General features: G+C 37.5%; 3 protein-coding genes across 5 annotated transcripts; 2 read left to right on the top strand and 1 right to left on the bottom strand.

Annotated features, from left to right (window-relative positions):
- Positions 1-345: 345 nt before the first annotated feature.
- LOC119077694 lies at positions 346-1757 on the top strand. Its single transcript, XM_037184966.1, has 2 exons — positions 346-490; positions 548-1757. Exons 1-2 carry the CDS (start codon positions 446-448, stop codon positions 1523-1525), a joined length of 1023 nt encoding a protein of 340 aa, XP_037040861.1. The 5' UTR covers positions 346-445; the 3' UTR covers positions 1526-1757.
- Positions 1758-8019: 6262 nt separating this feature from the next.
- Positions 8020-8800, top strand: LOC119077717 (rutC family protein UK114-like). 2 transcript variants are annotated; one of them, XM_037184999.1, is made up of 3 exons: positions 8020-8274; positions 8334-8563; positions 8624-8800. In XM_037184999.1, exons 1-3 carry the CDS (start codon positions 8210-8212, stop codon positions 8719-8721), a joined length of 393 nt encoding a protein of 130 aa, XP_037040894.1. In that variant the 5' UTR covers positions 8020-8209; the 3' UTR covers positions 8722-8800. The 2 variants fall into 2 exon arrangements, with proteins under 2 accessions (XP_037040894.1, XP_037040893.1); XM_037184998.1 differs by having other exon boundaries at positions 8322-8563.
- On the bottom strand, positions 8791-17487 carry LOC119077691 (zinc finger protein 771-like). 2 transcript variants are annotated; one of them, XM_037184956.1, is made up of 7 exons: positions 17238-17487; positions 17143-17174; positions 16906-17048; positions 11534-11635; positions 11316-11477; positions 9460-9543; positions 8791-9395 (listed from the first exon to the last, which is right to left on the bottom strand). In XM_037184956.1, exons 1-7 carry the CDS (start codon positions 17332-17334, stop codon positions 8897-8899), a joined length of 1119 nt encoding a protein of 372 aa, XP_037040851.1. In that variant the 5' UTR covers positions 17335-17487; the 3' UTR covers positions 8791-8896. The 2 variants fall into 2 exon arrangements, with proteins under 2 accessions (XP_037040851.1, XP_037040852.1); XM_037184957.1 differs by having other exon boundaries at positions 11316-11474; positions 17238-17484.
- Between the last annotated feature and the right edge of the window lie 693 nt (positions 17488-18180).

Here is an 18180-nt window from a genome sequence, read left to right as displayed (position 1 = left end):
CATGGCTTATTACAACACTCAAACCAGTGTTGAAATGAAATTCGTATGAGTTATTACAGCATTCGTTTTAAAAAAATGCAAAGCAACGTGATCGATCAAATTCGAAGAGTGATTGTTTACAATGAAAATTCTGAATTTTTGTACATTTGTCTATTTCAATTCTCGGTTGGCACAAAGCATGATGTGTTACACGTATTGTAATGAGATTTTTTCAGCACACGACCCAATTTTCCTTACTCGCTCCGCTCGTAAGGAAAACTTGGGTCTAGTGCTGAAAAAATCAACATTACAATACTTGTAACACAACATACTATTGTGACACGGGATGGATTGCGATATTTATTCATCCATCTGTAACTCGTTTTCAGTACGAAAATTTATCTCTATAAATGAACATTTTCTGTCGGAGAAATTCAGTCCTGATTTGAAAGTGTTACAACAAATAATGAAAATCTTAGAATTATTGCTAGGGTTTGGCATTCTTTGCAAGGTATGCAATAATTGCTTGCTTTTTTAAATTCGACCTAATAGAAAAATGAATTTGTAGACCATAGACGCCTTGAGTATAAATTCGAGAAATGTGAGCTTCAGTGTGGAAAGCGTTTTGCTAAGTTATCATAGTTCTACATGTTCAACAGAAGATGATCCTTGGAAAAATGGCGTTCAAAAATTGTACGATGGATGTAGAACGGCGTCCAAATCATTCCGTGGAAAAGCATACGAACTAGCTGAAGCGTCAGTGAATTCATTGGAGCAATTTATAACGAAATTGATTGATTTCACCAGCTTCAATTCAACAATAATATCAACCAGTTCCAAAAACATTTTACAATCGATGAGTAAATGCGATAGGGTTAAGGGGGACAACATGAATATGATTATCGAAATCGACAAAATCTTTCCCATTGTGGCCGAAGAATACAAGTCGGTCGCCGTAAATCTATCGGAATTTATTGGTGATGAACTGATATGTTCCTTCACAAATGCCTACAGTGATTTCGCTACCGAACTTACTAAATTTATGAAAGGATTTTTACACAGTTGCCGATTGTTCAATTGCCAACGAAGAGTTGATTACAAGCGTGTTCTTCAAAAGTACCATAGTCTAACAAACACAATGGCACTCATTGATCAGACACTATTGGACGAATGTGAAAATGAAGTTACGCAGGATGTGTATGAATCAGTTTTAGTTTTGCATTTGGTCTACTTTTGTATGGGACTCTCTGTAACTGGAGTCAATAGTTGTGCATTGGATGTGCAGTACGATCATAACTGTTTCGTATCAAAAAGCGTTAAGAATGGATCGTTATCAATTGCAACTGCACTTGAAGAAATTCTTGAAGCTATTTCTGCAGTTCTCTTAGCATCCATCACCGGCATTAAAGATCTGCTAAATAGTTTCGTCAACGTAGCCACCGTCTTAAATACGATTGTAGAGGACGTTCTTGGACTAACCAACGATGTGTTAGTAACGGTTGGGAAATTAGGTCTGAATTTATTAAAAGCTAAATCCGATTTTTAAAAATCGAAATTAAATGAGCAATACTCAGCGTAAATACTTCAGTAAGGAAAAAGAAACTTTTGCGTTAACAAGGTCACTAGATCAGTGGATCACTTTGTTGTACAAAGTCAATATGCTTGTCCGATTAGCAACAATTTATGTCGTTTTTCACACTCATTAGGTTAAGTTTTTGTGTTTAAATATTTACAATATTACAAGAAAAATAAAATTGCCCTTTACACTGTTCTGCTCACAAGAAACTTTTCTTGTCTCATTCTAATCTATAAAATAACCGATCGACCAATTGCGCCGTCCAGGTAAAAATTCTGGTGGAAATTAAATTGAAAGTGTACCGGGGATCCCATTATTTTATGCTTACGATTTCAATCAAGCCGTTATTGCTAACTGAACAGGCTAATGGGCGGAGTAAACAGTCTGGCGTCAATAAGGTCGTGAAAACTACAATTTGTTGTTGAATTTCAAATTAACGAAGGATTCCTTCAACGCGATTACATTGACTGGGCACATCGTATTCACCAACTCTCGAATGAATGAAAGACAGAGAAGAGGAAGGAATCCTGAATTGGGCCTCATAATGCAGAAATATCACCCTTGTACGAGCTGAGCAGTACGTTGGAGGGAATGAGTGACCGTCGGAGGTCCACGACAGTTGGAGATGATGTAACAGGTGATACCCGGACGGGTGGTTGTCACCAGGTAATTGATTTCTCATTGCAGCATTATATTGTGCCATATTGTATTGCATCCTTCTCACATCTATTTACAAATTACGCAAAATTTAGTAGTTGGTCCAGTCACTTAGACAAGCGACGGTGATTGTTGTTAGTCATGAATTTAACGCATATCGGATGGCGGCCCGATCTGTTCAATACAACGATACAATGTTTATACGTAGTATACAATGTGCAAGGTCAAGGGTCCAGGTCAAAACTACAATTTCGGTTGAGGATATGGGAGACTTTGCAAATATTATCGGAGAGTACAAGAAAAGTGTTAGGACGATGTTTGGCTGATCTCAAATGGTTGTTGGCTGGAGGTTTTTACTTAGCCAAAATATGTCTTCCTGCAGTTTTCACAAAAGAGTTGGCTGTCGATATGGATAATGGTGAGATGGAATATGCTCCCTTTAAATTTCGACGTAAAACGTGAAACCTACTTCTTTTTTAGATACCAGTAAATCAGTAAATTCTTGAATTTTAGAATCATTTTCACTAAATTTCAAGAATTTCAATTTCCCTGGTAAAATCACGGTGGAAAGCTTCTTACCTTTTCGCTACTTGTCATTGAAATGTTTTGTTATGGTATCGCCAGGTCATTATCCGAAAAATTAGTCCAATTTTCATTTACAAATTTCAGTTTATTGAGCTCGCATTACCTCATAAACATATAACCATTCCATACAAAACCTCCTCTTGTTTTAAACAAAATTTCGAATAACCATTGGCGGACTTTCCCTTTCCAAAATCAATATTCCGCGGCCACTAAACGTTACACTGTTGTCCTTGTTAATCGTCACTTCGACTGGTAATTGACTATACTTTTCCAATACTTGCATAGCACTCCGAAGTGTAATTTGAACAATTTGTTCGCCACTGGTGTCCGTTACCTTGCTTACGATAACCCCTTGAATTTTCTGTATTAATTTCAACGAAATTTTATTGGTCAAAGTGCGAACCGAGTACTTGACGGAAATTTGTTGTTTCGGTGGGATGACAATGTCTTGTTCAGGTTCGGAGAAATTGTACAAACTCATTTCTTTCGAAAACGAATAAGAGCTGGACAATTCGAACGGGCTGGTTAGGGTCAGGGGTTCGCTATTGTTGAACAAATATTCCGATAAACGCAATTCATCATCCGATGTTAATCCCGTCGGCATTTTTAAATTTAAATTAGTCGGTCTATTGATGCCGCTGGTAATTTCAAACGAAATCGTTTCTTTTCCGTTGTAATTGCATTCGGAAAATTTGTAGATTTGATTGACGGTCGATGGATTGGCAACTTTTTTATTGTCGCAAACGTTTCGAAATGCGAAACTTGAATTTAAATCCGAATCTTTCGTTACGAGAACGTCACCGAACCGTAAATTTCCCAGGTACACCTCAATCTCCTTTATGTCGTTCGTCTTCTTGTGATTGAACAGATTTTCGTTGACATAATTGAAAAAGATCGCCTTCTTCAGGAAATTAACGTCGAGAAAATATTTAACTTTGTCACGATTCCGGATCGCATATTGAACCTCAAACCGACCGACATATTTTCCCTTTACTCCCACAACGGTTGCCGATGTCTCAGTCTTATTGACCACTTTACTCTTACTGCGACTCAATAGGTAGTCGTTGCCAATGTTCAAAAAGTTCAACGTATTCAAAATGGTCTCGTCATTATTGTTGTCTATTTCGCCCAACATTCGATTTTTGAATAATTTGCCGAGTTCCAATTTATTTTGCAGCAAGAACAGTTTTCGTCCCATTTCCGTCACAAAGTAAATATCGTTATCGTTAACAACAATTCGTTCTACAGCCTCATCGATTCCGTCGATTATCTGTACCACACCCGATCTGAATACAGATGCCCCAGAATTTGTCCCGAAATAAACAGTGTCGTCTTTGTCGATGGCGAGGGAGAGAATAAGCTCCACTTCTGTTATCAGGGTTGTTATCGTGTCTCCAGGATTCAACAGCTGTAAGCCAATGGTTGTTGCCAAATACAATCTGTTTGATGCATCAATGTCGATCGACAGAATTTCACCAAATGCTTGGGCTATTTTCTGGGCAATTGATTCACCAGATTTGATTAGGTAAATTTTGTCTCCATTTAAGTAGTACGTGTTATTCCGACAATCGCTCAAATAAAACTGAAAATTCGATTTTTCAACAACGGTATCCGGAACTGTATCGCCACTCTTCAGTTTGTATAAGCTGTCGTTCCTCTGAAAATAAACGACATCGTAGTTCTTATCCGCTGTAGCTATAATTGCCGACGGTTCGTATTCGTCAACTATGCCACTGATTTTCGTCGCTTCCATTGACCCACTTTTTAACACAAATGCACCGTCGTGATACGTGCCAAAGTAAACTTCATCATTTTGAGCAATTACCACCGAGCTTATGTTACTAGTTGTTGCTCGTAACCGGTGAGGTACGACCTCGTCTGCATTTAATCGATGTAGTCCATTACTGGCACTGAAGTACACATTGTTCTGTTCGTCGGCATACACGCTGCTAATCAGACGACTTGTTATGCCACGGATTTCTATTGGCATCTTTGCAGGCGATCGGAACACATAAGGCACTATCTGATTGGAGATTTTAGAGCTCTCGGCCGTAAAATAAATATTATTATGTCGATCAACAGCCACTGAATAGTATTTGCCCATTGTATACACTTGGGTAACGTTAGTTTCGCCCGGTTTAATCGCACAAATAGTTTCTGTCCCGTTATGTCCACGTGCGGTAAAGTAAAATATTTTGTTGCGAACCATTAAATTGCTGTGCAAAATGGTTCCATCTGTCGGCAGTCCACCCACAGCAACAGCCCGAATATCTTTCCGCGTCAACATGTACTCTTCACCAGCAATATTAAAATGGACATCGTCATTTTCGTCCAACGAAATAAACAAATCAAAATAGTCGAACGTCTCGAGTACTTTCACAAAAGTATTATTTCTGAACACAAACAGTTCGCTGTACGTCCGACCGTACACATTGTCATTAGTGTCGATTACAATTGCTGTAACACTGCCACTATCACGATTATCTTTAATTTTCCTTGCAACTGTCTCGCCTGATTTTATGTAATACAGATAGCTGGTGAAGGCTCCCACAAAGACATTGTTTTTCGAATCGATGGCAATTTTATTGCGATTCGCTTTGGTTTCTATGGGATAACTACCCAGCGAAGTTTCTATACCATTTATTCGGAGCAATGATTTCGTTCTTCTGCTCAAAATGTACAAATTCTCGGTGCGCCCTGTGTTCTGACCATCTGTTCCAAAATATACGTTACCAAGGCTATCGATAACACCAAAATCGACTGCAATATTTCTTGTAACACTCAATTGCGTTGCTTGCACATCGCCCGAATTTATCATAAACAATCCGTTGTGGGTGCCAACGTAGACTTTATTGAATGATTTGTCGATCAAAATTACGTTAGTTCTGTTGGCTTGCACATCTATACCCATGATTTCGGTCACATTTTCACTTTCATCACGTCTACGAACAAACAATTTACCATCCTCTTGGAAGTAAATATTTCCGTTGTTATCAACATTCAGTCCTTCTAAACCACTCACTGGTACCGATACTTTTTTAATTTGTTTGTTATTAAACTCCAGATAGTCCACTGTCGACGTAATTTCGACGGTAACATCATCGTCCGAATGACCACTACTAGTACTTTGGTCCGTTAACCTTTTACACTTGATTGGCGAATTTGCGAATAGGAAACCACGGATGGACAGTGCTATTGTCACAAAACTGAGAATTATTTTCATTTTTATTTCGCGGTTTTTGATATTTTCACAACTGTTTCGCGACACTGTATGGTCGCACCAGTGCCTTAGTTTTTATATTTATAGGAAGGTTAATCGATAAAAAAAAAAAAAGTTGTAAAAATTACACCTCTGCAGAAACAATTTTATTTTTATATCAAAAACAAAAGAGATGAAAAAGGAAGAAAGGTAATTTCGTGTAATATCAAAGCATATACCACAAGAGAGGCATTCACTTACGAACTCGTTATCATTGAAACTTAAAAATACGCGAAAACAGATTCGCGTAACAGGAAATTTTATTTTTTATTTTGGTTTAGAACGCACAATTTTACAACCATCGAGATAACGATGCCATTCATTGAGTATAAAACAAAAATATTAGCGGACCCGTCTGCATATAATATTGTGCTATATACTTGTACTTGATGATGTATACTATAAATATGTGTCGAGAGCTAAAACGTATTAATTCACTCAAAGTATTGGACCGAAGTTAATTTTTACCGCCTTCTCGGTGGCTAAAAAAATTTGGTCCGGCCATAGGAGCAGGTCAGGTCCCTTAAGTATTTGTTTTTTACTTATTATAATACAGTCACGGCAGAGTACCTTTTACTCTGCTGTGATACAGTTCGAACGATCTATTTTATGCTCTTTCATGAAAAGAGTAAAAGTGACTCCAGTGCCTTCAGCAGATGTTGTCCTGTGCCTTCTTTACCAGATGAAAGGAGATTTTCCGTTTCCACGCGTTGTTCTGCTTACTTAAAAAGCTTAAACCGAAGTGGAAAATACAGCCCGACAGGCACAATTATTAGGTTTCATTCTTATGTATGGTTTCCACTCAACAAAAAGTACTGTGTGATAGGGCCGTGAGAGGGCGAACTGTTAAGCAAACAAAGCAAAAATTGAGAAAAAAAAATCCGGAATACTTTTTCGGTAAGTGGAAATCAAGTATTAAGTTCCCATTCCACTCAACAAAAAGTACTTCGTGAGAGAGCCGTGAGAGAGCGAGCTATCAAATAAACAAAGCAAAAGTTGAGAAAAAATTCAATTTTGTCTCTAACACTGAGTACTTTTTCGGTAAGTGAAAATTAAGCATTAAGCTGAGGCTGAGTCACGTCAACATAAAAATCATCCAGTTGATTTTTACTCTCCGAAACCTGTTGAATAATTTCTAAATTTTCGAAGAAAACAGTCTCTCACTTTGCAGTTATACCTCACAGACTTATAGAACTTATATTTGTGTTGTTTGTACGGGTCTCAAAAAGCGAACCTCTACTCCACATCTCGCGACATTTTCATATTTTTTATGCAAAATAAACGACATTGAATACCGTTAATAACATTATCCGGATAATGTATGGTGACACTGTCGATTCGATTTAGTTTATTGGCACCAAATGACACACTAAAAGCGATTAAAATAAGTTTAAGTTTTTACAATGCTCTCTCGATGAGAGACCTTTGGTTTTTAGTATCGCGGGAAATCGCTAAAACTTAAAAAAATATAATCAAAAGTTCAAATAAACAAGAAGGTTATGTCGCTAAGTGTGATCGCTGTATGTTTCTGTTTAGTCGCTGTATGGCATTGGTTAAATTTCTATTTAAGAGCAATCTATACATGGCTAAATTGTTGCCTACATTTGGACGCAAAGTTATTACTATTTTGATGATAATGTCGGACTCGCATCATTTCTTGTACCTAGAAGATGTACCTAGGTCCGAGATCTTTTAAAAGACAACACACACCGTCAACAGGTTTTTGCCTAACTGACTGAATGACATTACCAACGAACATGTATGAATATAACACAGAGAGACATTATCAGTACTAAATCCAAGACGCAACCTAATAACCGATTCAATCAGATCTCATTATTGTGAACAACAACCTGATGAAGAGAATTATTTTTGTTGCGGTTGAGTTTCGAACCCACAACTGGCAATTAAATAAAATTCAATGTGAAGTCTCGACTCACACGCTGCGCAAACTTAAACAATATCGACGAAAACAAAATAAACAGCGGAACTGAGCGAATCCTCTCTTTTAATCGATCTATCAATGAACAATCTAAATATTTACTCAATGTGAGAGTATAAATTAACTCGAAACTCGACATCGTTAGTCATTCCATGCAAAGTCCCACAAAACACCGAACAGAAAATTCAAAATTTTTAAAAACAAAACGAAAATGTCTACAATCATACGACAAATAATTAGCACCGACAATGCTGCAAAGCCTATAGCACCGTTCAAGTTTGTGAAAAATTAATAAATGCTAATTTCACTGATTCAAATCAAAGTGTTTGTTTTAGTCAAGCGATCGTCGTGAATCAAACCGTTTATTTATCCGGATGTATTGGAATAAATAAGGAAACATCGAAACTGGTTGACGGTGGAGTTGTACCAGAGACGATAAAGACATTGGAAAATATGAAAGGGATTCTAGAGGCTGCTGGATCTGGTATTGACAAAGTGGTTAAGGTAACCATTTTTGTCGATGATATGAATGATTTTGCGAAAGTAAACGAGGAGTACATGAAGGGTAAACGGAAAATTCGAGTAGCCTGAGACCTAAGGTACTCAACAATTTTATTTTTCACAGTGTTCACAACTAACTTCCCAGCCCGATCGTGCGTACAAATGGCCAAACTACCGATGAATGCCAAAGTTGAGATTGAAGTAATTGCCCTGGTAGGATAGAAACTTTCAGTCCACATTTTCGTTTAGACTAAATCAAACTAACTAACTAATTAAGTCGAAACAAAAATCTGATTCACGATAACATGCGATTTATTGATTGACCTCGACCGAATGGTCTCATAAATTAAATAAAATTCAAATTACCGCAAAGTGGATGAGTCGAAATATGCTACATTTAAAACGGATGCAATCGTTGCGTATGATGATGCATCATACCTAAGGAACTTTGATGTGTGTGCCCCAGCATCGGTGGTGGTAAAATCCCTAAGCCAAGCGATGCCGTGCCTAAACTACCGTTAATTGCTGTCGGTGCAATTGGCATCGATACGCTGGGCTCGTGCGTTCGATAATGTTCGATTAAACTGAGCGATGTGGCGAAAACTTTATGGCATTCCCGACATTTGTACGTCTCGGACGTACGTTCGTTCAAGTGAATTTTCTTCTTATGCGCCACCATGTCTCGATTTCGACTAAATGTTTTGCCACACGTATCACAGCTGTGGTTTTTGATGCCGGTGTGAACTACCATATGGCGTGCAACGTCACCGGAAGTTATGAAACCCTTATTGCACACGGGACAGACCTGGTCTCGGATTCCAGAATGGATTTTTTTATGCGCCTGAAAGTTGCCCAACGCTGCAAATTGCTTACTGCATATTTCGCACTGGAATGGCCTGCATGACAAAGAATTTTTTTTTTACTTTCTATGTTGAGAAGCATTTGAGAATTCAATTTTACTTTTCATTTGTGTGAGTCCGAATGTGAATGGTTAGGTTGTGCTTCTGTGCAAATCTCCGAGAACAGTAGGAGCACACGTACGGTCTGTAATTTTGTTTATCTTGTCAATCATCTTACACAAATGTGCCATGTCGTTTTCGAGTAACTCATAAGGCCACGGTTTGAAACCTATGCCAAATTATTACGTTGGCCGATGCACGAAAAACATTTTGTTCTACGACTTTGACCTTTGAACCCAAAGAAGGATATCCCAAGTGTGTATCGCAGACGTGAAGTATCGCCAAAGTCAAATCGATTTTTTTTTTCGACGATTCATGTCACAATCTGGCGATTTTTCTTGGCAATTCATCATTTCTGGTTGATTTGTTAAATCACCGAAAAAATTGCCAGAATGCCAAGAGAAATAGCCAAAGAGTGAAGAACCACCATAAGGACAAATTTTCAATTCTTTATGTTTCTGGGCGTTTCTTCACGCTTTGGCCGTCCTTCTTGGCGTTTCTTCACACTTTGCCGATTTTCCTTGGCGATTTTTTATTTTTTTGGCGATTTGACTTTGGCGATTCTTAACGGAAATATAGACGTCACACATCGTAGATAGTCCAATTTGGTGTAAAAATGAAGGCTGTGGAGACAAACGGCAAATGCAATTGAAAACGAGCCGTCAGAACAGTCGGAGCGTTTGCTGCGACTGAGCCCCGTACAAACCCGTACATCTATTGCGCACGTGAACCTACTTCGTCCGTCGCCCTACTCCTACCGTAAGCCTATTGCGCCCGTAAACGTCGTAAAATTCTTATGCAATGTGTACGTCTTAAAAATTGCGCATAGCGCAATTACGAAGCCCCGTACGACGTTCCTTTCAAAAGTAACACAAACTACACTTCCCACTGATCAGTGATTTTGGAATTATCATTTTCACCTATTTATATTGATTTTACAAAAATCCAAAATGGCGGCCGACGGCCATTTTGTTAGGAGGTGGAAAGTACAACGGCTGCTTTACATTCGTTAGTACCTTTCAAACAAAAAAACTTTCATGAAATTCGGTTAAATTTTACTCGAGATATTAACAAAAAACACCACCTTCACTGTACGGCCGAGTAGCCACATATAAGCTCACTCCAAGAGACCTAGCTCACGCTCCGGTAAACCGAATTTCATAAACTTTTTTTCCCTGATTGGTACGGTCAATACCTATCTAATAAATCAAAATCCATCTAAATCCGTTCAAATTTGACTTACCTACAAGCAAAAACGGCTTGCCGCCCTGTACCTAGTTCACACCAAGGTGATGTATCATTTACAAGTGTAGCCTTTAAATGGCCAGAGAAATCTTTGGAAAACGTTAAAGCACTTATGGGGCCCCAGCCACGTATGAAACAGCCTTTAAAATTCACATCGACATAGCAGAATGACTTTCCTTCATAAAAGATGTTTGTTGGTAGTCATGAATGTCATGATTGGTATCGCTGTAAAGCTTAGACCTCAGGCTAAACAGTAACTATATTGTTGTGATCAAACAAGTCACCAGTAGGGTCCAAACAGTTTTCGAAGCTTCCTGCAGGGCACAGAAAAACGAAAAATCGATCTAGTTAAAAATTTTCCCATCGAAATATTTTCTTGTTATGTTATTCTTACTCGTGGTGCCGCCCTCTACAAAAACCACTAAAAACATTTCATGTCCACGAGAGGTCGAATAAATTTTTTTTCAAGCTCACCGTGGTAAGTGTCAAAGAACAATTGGCCAATGTAATAATTTGGCATTGGTTTTAAACCGTAGACTAGTGATGGGCTCGAAAATGACGTGGGTAGAACTGGTCTATCTGGTCAATTATTGTGACAGGAATTGACCTTACCGTTCGCCACTATGCGTCCGTATGTGTAACTGTAGTTGGGCAGCACATTTAAAATTTTTGTTGCATTCATAGCAAGTTTGCGGAACTTTCGAAGGATTCGGTTTCGGGCCTCGTTTTTTTCGCTCTTCTGGCAGCTTGCGTTTGTATCGACTTCGAGTTCTGCTAAATGAAAAACATCATCAAAAACCGTACGGTCAATTATGTCAAATCGTTCCAACCTTTTCGACGTTTTTTTCTTTTCCTCATCGTCATCGTCGTCTTGATTCTTCCGTTCGACTTGTTGAATGGGATTGTCGGTGTTGGTTTCGTTGTCCCTAGTACTATAAACGAAATGGTTTATGTAGCGTGTCAATTTACTATTAACTTGTTTTCTAAATTATTTCCATTCATTTAACTTTCAACTTTCAATCACTCACTCAATTTTATTCACTTGTTAAAATATTGTAATCCAAGGATTCTTTTGAATTGTATACGATCATATTAGCTTTTCTTCCTTTAAAAATGTATAAAACCAGAACATTTTGTAAAAATAAATCATTCAATTCCCGACACTCGACAAGAATCTTTCTTATTGTATGATTGAGAATTGAGCATCCGAGAAAATCTAAAGAGCTGATTATGACCCGCTTCGATTCACATCGAAAGTGAGCATAAATTAACCTTAGACTTCTATATTGGCGCCCAACGTAAATTTAAAATTCGAAAGGAATTAAAACAATTTCACAGTGGCTAACACAAGGTCATCAACAGCAAATATGGCGCTGAATGGTCAACAAATCCAACAATTAATTGACGCATTGCAACAACGTCATCGTTTAGGAATGACATCATGCAAAGCAACATTCGACGGGTCAAGAGAACTCTACAAGGTCGAAGCATTTATCAACGAAGTGGAAATCTTTAAAAGAACGGAACACATAAATGACGTAGACGCATTACAAGGATTACCACTCTTATTCAAAAAAGAAGCATCCACTTGGTGGGAAGGAATACGTACAACCATCATAGATTGGAATGGAGCGGTTACAGCATTACGAAATGCCTATGCACCACCAATGAAAAACTATCAAATCTACACAAAAATAATTGAATCGAAGCAAGTGGAAAATGAAACGACGGAAAATTATATCTGTCGTCAAAGAGCTCTCATATCAAGAATGGTACACAATCATAACGAAGCAACACAAATCGACTTCGTATATGGTGGTTTACTCCAATACATTCGGAAGGATATGCCACGAAATTCTATTACAACATTCATTGAATTACTGACTCGTGCAAGAGTAATCGAAGAACATCAAATTGAAGTCAAAGCAAAATACGAGGCAAAATCCAAGTTCTGTGATTATTGTAAAATGAAAAATCATTCAACAAAAGAATGCACCCGTAAAAATAAATTTGAATCATCGAAACCCGAAACGATGGCCACCGAAGAAAATAATGGGAAAAATACCACCAAATGTTATGGATGCGGAAAACCTGGATTTATCCGAAACAACTGTCCAGACTGTAAACCAACTTTACACGCAGCATCGATTGAATTGGATTTTTCTCACGTTATGCTGACATTGGAAGCTCCAATACCTGCCATTTCATGTCAAATCAATACATTAGCTAAAACTGCATTTTTCGACACAGCAGCAAAAACGAGCATTGCAAGTGAAAATTTGTACAAACGACTACTACAAAAAGGAAGTATCTCCATTTCAAAAATTGCAAATATCAAACAAGCGGATGGAAAGATCAAAAAGGACATGATAAAAATTATCCAAGCGGTGATCACAATCCAGAATCGAAATTTCAAAATCAATTTGGTAGTATTATCAGACACCGACAAAAATCGCACACTCCTAGGAATTGATTTCTTAGAACAATCAGGGATTATCATTTCACCAATCCAACGAATATGGTGGTTCATAAACGCTCCAATGAGTACATTTTCGTATGATCTGACCAAAAACTACGATACAAAAGAAAACGACGATCCAAAAGTCGAAAACAAGATGAACACCGGTGTTATCAGCAAATCGAAGAAACGGCGATTGAAACAATTATTCAAAATTATAAATTTGGCAAAACCCCACGAAAACGCAACAGATTTCGAATTTCAAAAGCCCGAAATGATTCCAACAACCAATTGGCGCAAACCACAGAAAATCGAATCTTCAGACGATGGCGAACAAACGGAACAATGTGAAGCTATATTGGAAATTATACACTCCAAGTATATGACACCAATCAAACCGATCTCGCCGATTAAAACACCACCAAAGAAGAAAAATATTTCGACAAAGATTGCTCAAAGACTCCAAGACTTATTTGGATCAAACAGTCCACCAGAATCACCAGAACGTCCTCCAACTCCAGGTGCAGATTTGGACATTCTGGATATCCAAATGATCGAATTTCAAAACGAACATTCATTATCGGTCGAACAGGAAATCAAATTGAATAAACTATTACAAAACTACGAAACCAATTTTAATGAAACCGTGGGTCCATGTCCATTCGCAGTCCACAAAATAAATACGGGAAACCATTTACCAATTGCAAATCCACCGTATCGAATGTCTGCGACGAAACGTGACATAATGAAAAAAGAATTAGATGCTATGCTAGAACAAGACGTTATTGAAGAGAGTGACTCTCCATGGGCATTTCAAGTCGTAATGCTTCCCAAAAAGGATGGTTCAATCCGATTCTGTATAGACTATCGAAAATTAAATGCAATCACAGTAAAGGATTCATTCCCACTACCAAGAATCGACGACTTATTACAAGAAGCTCGAGGTACTCTATTCATGTCATCAATTGATTTGAAATCAGGATACTGGCAAATACTAATGAATGAAGAAGATAAAGAGAAAACAGCATTTGTCACTCCATTTGGTTCTTACCAATTCAAAAAAATGCCGTTTGGACTATGCAATGCTCCAGCAACTTTCCAACGTTTGATGAACAGGTTCCGGAATGGATTGCCATCAATTTTGATATTAATTTATTTGGACGATATCATTATCATTTCAAAAACATTCGAACAACATTTGGAGGACTTAAAAAATGTATTTGAACGTTTACAACGATTCCAATTACGTGCACACTCATCAAAATGTAAATTCGCTTGCAAATCCTTAAAATATTTGGGACACATACTAACATCCGAAGGAATTAAATTGGATCCATCAAAAATCAGTGCTATTATCGAACGAGAAGCACCAAAGAATATAAAAGAATTGTTATCGTTCATTCAAACTTGTTCTTGGTACAGAAAATTTATCGAAGACTTCGCAAAAATATCTCAACCACTATCGAAATTGACTCGCAAAAATGTTTCATGGCAATGGACAGAAACAGAACAAGAAAGTTTCGACAAATTAAAGAATGCACTAACAACAGCACCAGTTTTGGGTCAATTGGACGAATTATCACCATTAACAATCAAAACAGATGCAAGTGGTTATGCAATCGGTGCAGTTTTGGTTCAAGGAACGACTGATAACGATCACCCAATAGAATATGCAAGCAGACTATTACTATCGGCTGAACGAAATTACTCGACAATTGAACGAGAGGCATTGGCAGTAGTTTGGGCTTTGGAGAAATTTCGCGGATATATCGAAGACAAAGAAATAAATCTGATTACTGATCACCAACCGCTAAAATGGCTAATGTCCATAAAATCGCCGTCTGGACGGTTAGCTCGTTGGGCATTAAGAATCCAAGCATTTAACGTAAACATTCAATATACACCTGGTCGAATCAATACAGTTGCAGATACACTCTCACGACCACCTCGCCAGGAAACACAAATTGAAAAAGAATCTATTGAAGAATTGCCTATAAATACAATTCAAGTGGACCTACCACGACATTCGGCCGAAAAATTACGATTGGAACAATTATCAGACGAAGAACTTAAAATGATTATCGAAGATTTTGAGTTACCAGAAGAAAACGAAAGATTCATTAAATGGACTAATCGGGGCTATTTTCTAAATAACGGAGTCTTATATAAATACTCAACCGAAATATCTGACAATACACCAGAAGAAGCACAATTGGTGGTTCCAAAACAAAATGTAATGAAAATATTACAGACTTATCACGACAATCCAACGGCTGGTCATTATGGGGTTAACCGTACAATCAACCGAATTGCAACACGCTATTTTTGGTCAAAAATGCGTAAGGACATATCGGATTATGTTGGAAAGTGTTTGGCTTGCCAACAATATAAAGCCAACAATTTGAAACCAGTTGGAATATTACAGACAACTGCAAGCAATCAACGATTCGAAATTGTTGCAATTGATTTAATTGGACCTTTACCAACATCACGATGGGGCCATAAGTATATTTTCGTCATTGAAGATGTCGCAACTGGTTGGATTGAATTATTTGCAATGAAAAACGTCCAAGCTGAATCATGCGCACACAAACTAATATTCGAGATATTCTTTCGTTACGGTATAGCACGACGCATCATAAGCGACAATGGTCCACAATTCATTTCGGCTGTTTTTCAAAAATTGGCATATTGTTTAAACATTAAACAATCCTTTACTCCGGTATATCATCCTCAATCAAATCCATGCGAACGAAAGAATCGAGATATTCGTGCGCAATTATCAATATTGGTAGCTAACGACCATACAAACTGGCCAGACAAACTACCAACAATACGTTTCGCAATGAATTCAGCAAGAAACGAAAGTACCGGATTCTCAGCTGCATTCCTCACGTTTGGCCGAGAACTACGTACCATCGATGATATGGAACATGATTTAAGATCAATCGCAAATTCTGAAAACTTTGTTGCTCAAATTACACCAAAATTATTGCAAATATCCGATACACTCAAAGATGTAAAAGAAACTAAAACAATCGTCCACAACCGAAATGCAAAATATTTTGACGAAAAACATCGTCCCGATCCTGGATATACAGCAGGAGATCTTGTATGGATTACTTCTCATAAAAAAAGTAATTCAACTCAACAAACGACAGCAAAATTTCTTCCACGAAAAGAAGGACCATATGTTGTACTTCAGAAAATTGGATCCGCAACATATGAAATTGGTTCGAATGATCATCAATCAACAATCATTGGGAAATTCCATTCATCTGCAATTTTCCCGTATACCAGCAAAAATTGACCCACTTCAAAGAACTGTTACTTCTTCACATGGACGACTACGAAGAAACATGGGGAGGAATGTAGCGTGTCAATTTACTATTAACTTGTTTTCTAAATTATTTCCATTCATTTAACTTTCAACTTTCAATCACTCACTCAATTTTATTCACTTGTTAAAATATTGTAATCCAAGGATTCTTTTGAATTGTATACGATCATATTAGCTTTTCTTCCTTTAAAAATGTATAAAACCAGAACATTTTGTAAAAATAAATCATTCAATTCCCGACACTCGACAAGAATCTTTCTTATTGTATGATTGAGAATTGAGCATCCGAGAAAATCTAAAGAGCTGATTATGACCCGCTTCGATTCACATCGAAAGTGAGCATAAATTAACCTTAGACTTCTATAGTTTACGCACACACTGTGAGTGTAAAAGTGGTGAGTTACCCGAATCCTTTGTCTAATATTCCTAAGTAAGACCGCAATCGCAGGTCCGAGTTCTCGCATTGTTGTTTGAAATGATAAGCAGCACCCAGTCGATATATGCAATTGTTACAGATCACCGAAGGTAGACCATCGTTTTTGTAAACCTGGAAAATATCCGATGAAGATTTGAGTTCCAGACAGAAGCTGAGAGCACTCCCTGATTCATTGGAGACACTAAGATCGGATGTAGAAACTCACCTTCACTTTAGCACAAAGCATAATCATATCAGCTGAAATAGAAATTTCCCGTTAGATTTGCTGGTAAATTAAAATTTAAAATTGCATGTCGTCACCTGGCATCATAGCAAACTCCATATTAAATATTGATGTTAAAACGCCTTCTTCTAAGCAAACTCGACAAATTTTATTTATGTTTATGTTGTAGTCCATTTGCGGTGGTCAGGTGTCTACCATTCGATGTTATTTTCGCATCGACTTTATGTGATCTTTTCGACTTTTTTTGTTTCCCTTTTGTCTGTCCCTTGTTCGCAATGTTTATGTTTTTTGTTGTGATATGATGGGTATGATGGCGACAGATACATTTTTAGTAATAGAACACCGATGACATTTGGAAGAGAATTTACTACCCGCGAGATTTGTAATTTGTTACATTGTAGAGCTGGATGACAAATAATTTCTCAATGTACTTTGCACTGGACCCAGTAAAAAGCTAACATTTCTCTTTTACTCGTTAACTATAACTTAGAAATGCGAGGCCTTCGACGAAGGAATAGACTGTTGTGATGAGATCCTTCTTAAGTTATAATTATCTGCTCGCTCTGATCATAACAGTCTATAGAGAACATTTAATTATAACTTGCCTTGGAGTACTTGTCAGCGTATTTGCTTGTTGAAAACATGCTATGATGTGAGTGTGAAGACCGTGAAGACGGTGAAGACCAAAGACCAGTTTATTATAAGTTGCCTTGGGGTACTTGTCAAAATATTTCTTTCGCTTTCATCATAATACTCTACAAGAAGCTGCGGGAATTTGCTCATAGATAGGCCTCACAGATAAATGGAATTTTTGGCTAATACTTAAAACATATAATTCCAGTCATTGAAAGTGTATTTAAAATTCCACGAATCAATACTAACTTTTTGCATTATTGTTCTTTGAAGAACGAATTAAGTACAATGACGCTCTTAACGATAACTCGAAAAATTAGAACGAAGTTCTGTGAGATATGAAATCTCAATATTCCCATCTGCGTAACAAGCGCCTTTTGCAATTAA

Source organism: Bradysia coprophila, unplaced genomic scaffold, assembly GCF_014529535.1.
Source record: "Bradysia coprophila strain Holo2 unplaced genomic scaffold, BU_Bcop_v1 contig_24, whole genome shotgun sequence".
In the NCBI taxonomy this organism is placed as follows: domain Eukaryota; kingdom Metazoa; phylum Arthropoda; class Insecta; order Diptera; family Sciaridae; genus Bradysia; species Bradysia coprophila.
This window is presented reverse-complemented; position numbering and strand designations above follow the sequence as displayed.

Coding starts and splice junctions, on each gene's coding strand:
- LOC119077694 (XM_037184966.1), top strand. CDS start 446: ATGAAAATCTTAGAATTATTGCTAGGGTTTGGCATTCTTTGCAAG. Junction 491..547: donor GGTTTGGCATTCTTTGCAAG/GTATGCAATAAT, acceptor ATGAATTTGTAG/ACCATAGACGCCTTGAGTAT.
- LOC119077717 (XM_037184998.1), top strand. CDS start 8,210: ATGTCTACAATCATACGACAAATAATTAGCACCGACAATGCTGCAAAG. Junction 8,275..8,321: donor AAGCCTATAGCACCGTTCAA/GTTTGTGAAAAA, acceptor TTCAAATCAAAG/TGTTTGTTTTAGTCAAGCGA. Junction 8,564..8,623: donor AAACGAGGAGTACATGAAGG/GTAAACGGAAAA, acceptor TATTTTTCACAG/TGTTCACAACTAACTTCCCA.
- LOC119077691 (XM_037184956.1), bottom strand. CDS start 17,334: ATGGACTACAACATAAACATAAATAAAATTTGTCGAGTTTGCTTAGAA. Junction 9,544..11,315: donor CGGACGCATAGTGGCGAACG/GTAAGGTCAATT, acceptor ACAAAATTACAG/ACCGTACGTGTGCTCCTACT. Junction 9,396..9,459: donor CGGACTCACACAAATGAAAA/GTAAAATTGAAT, acceptor TTTGTCATGCAG/GCCATTCCAGTGCGAAATAT.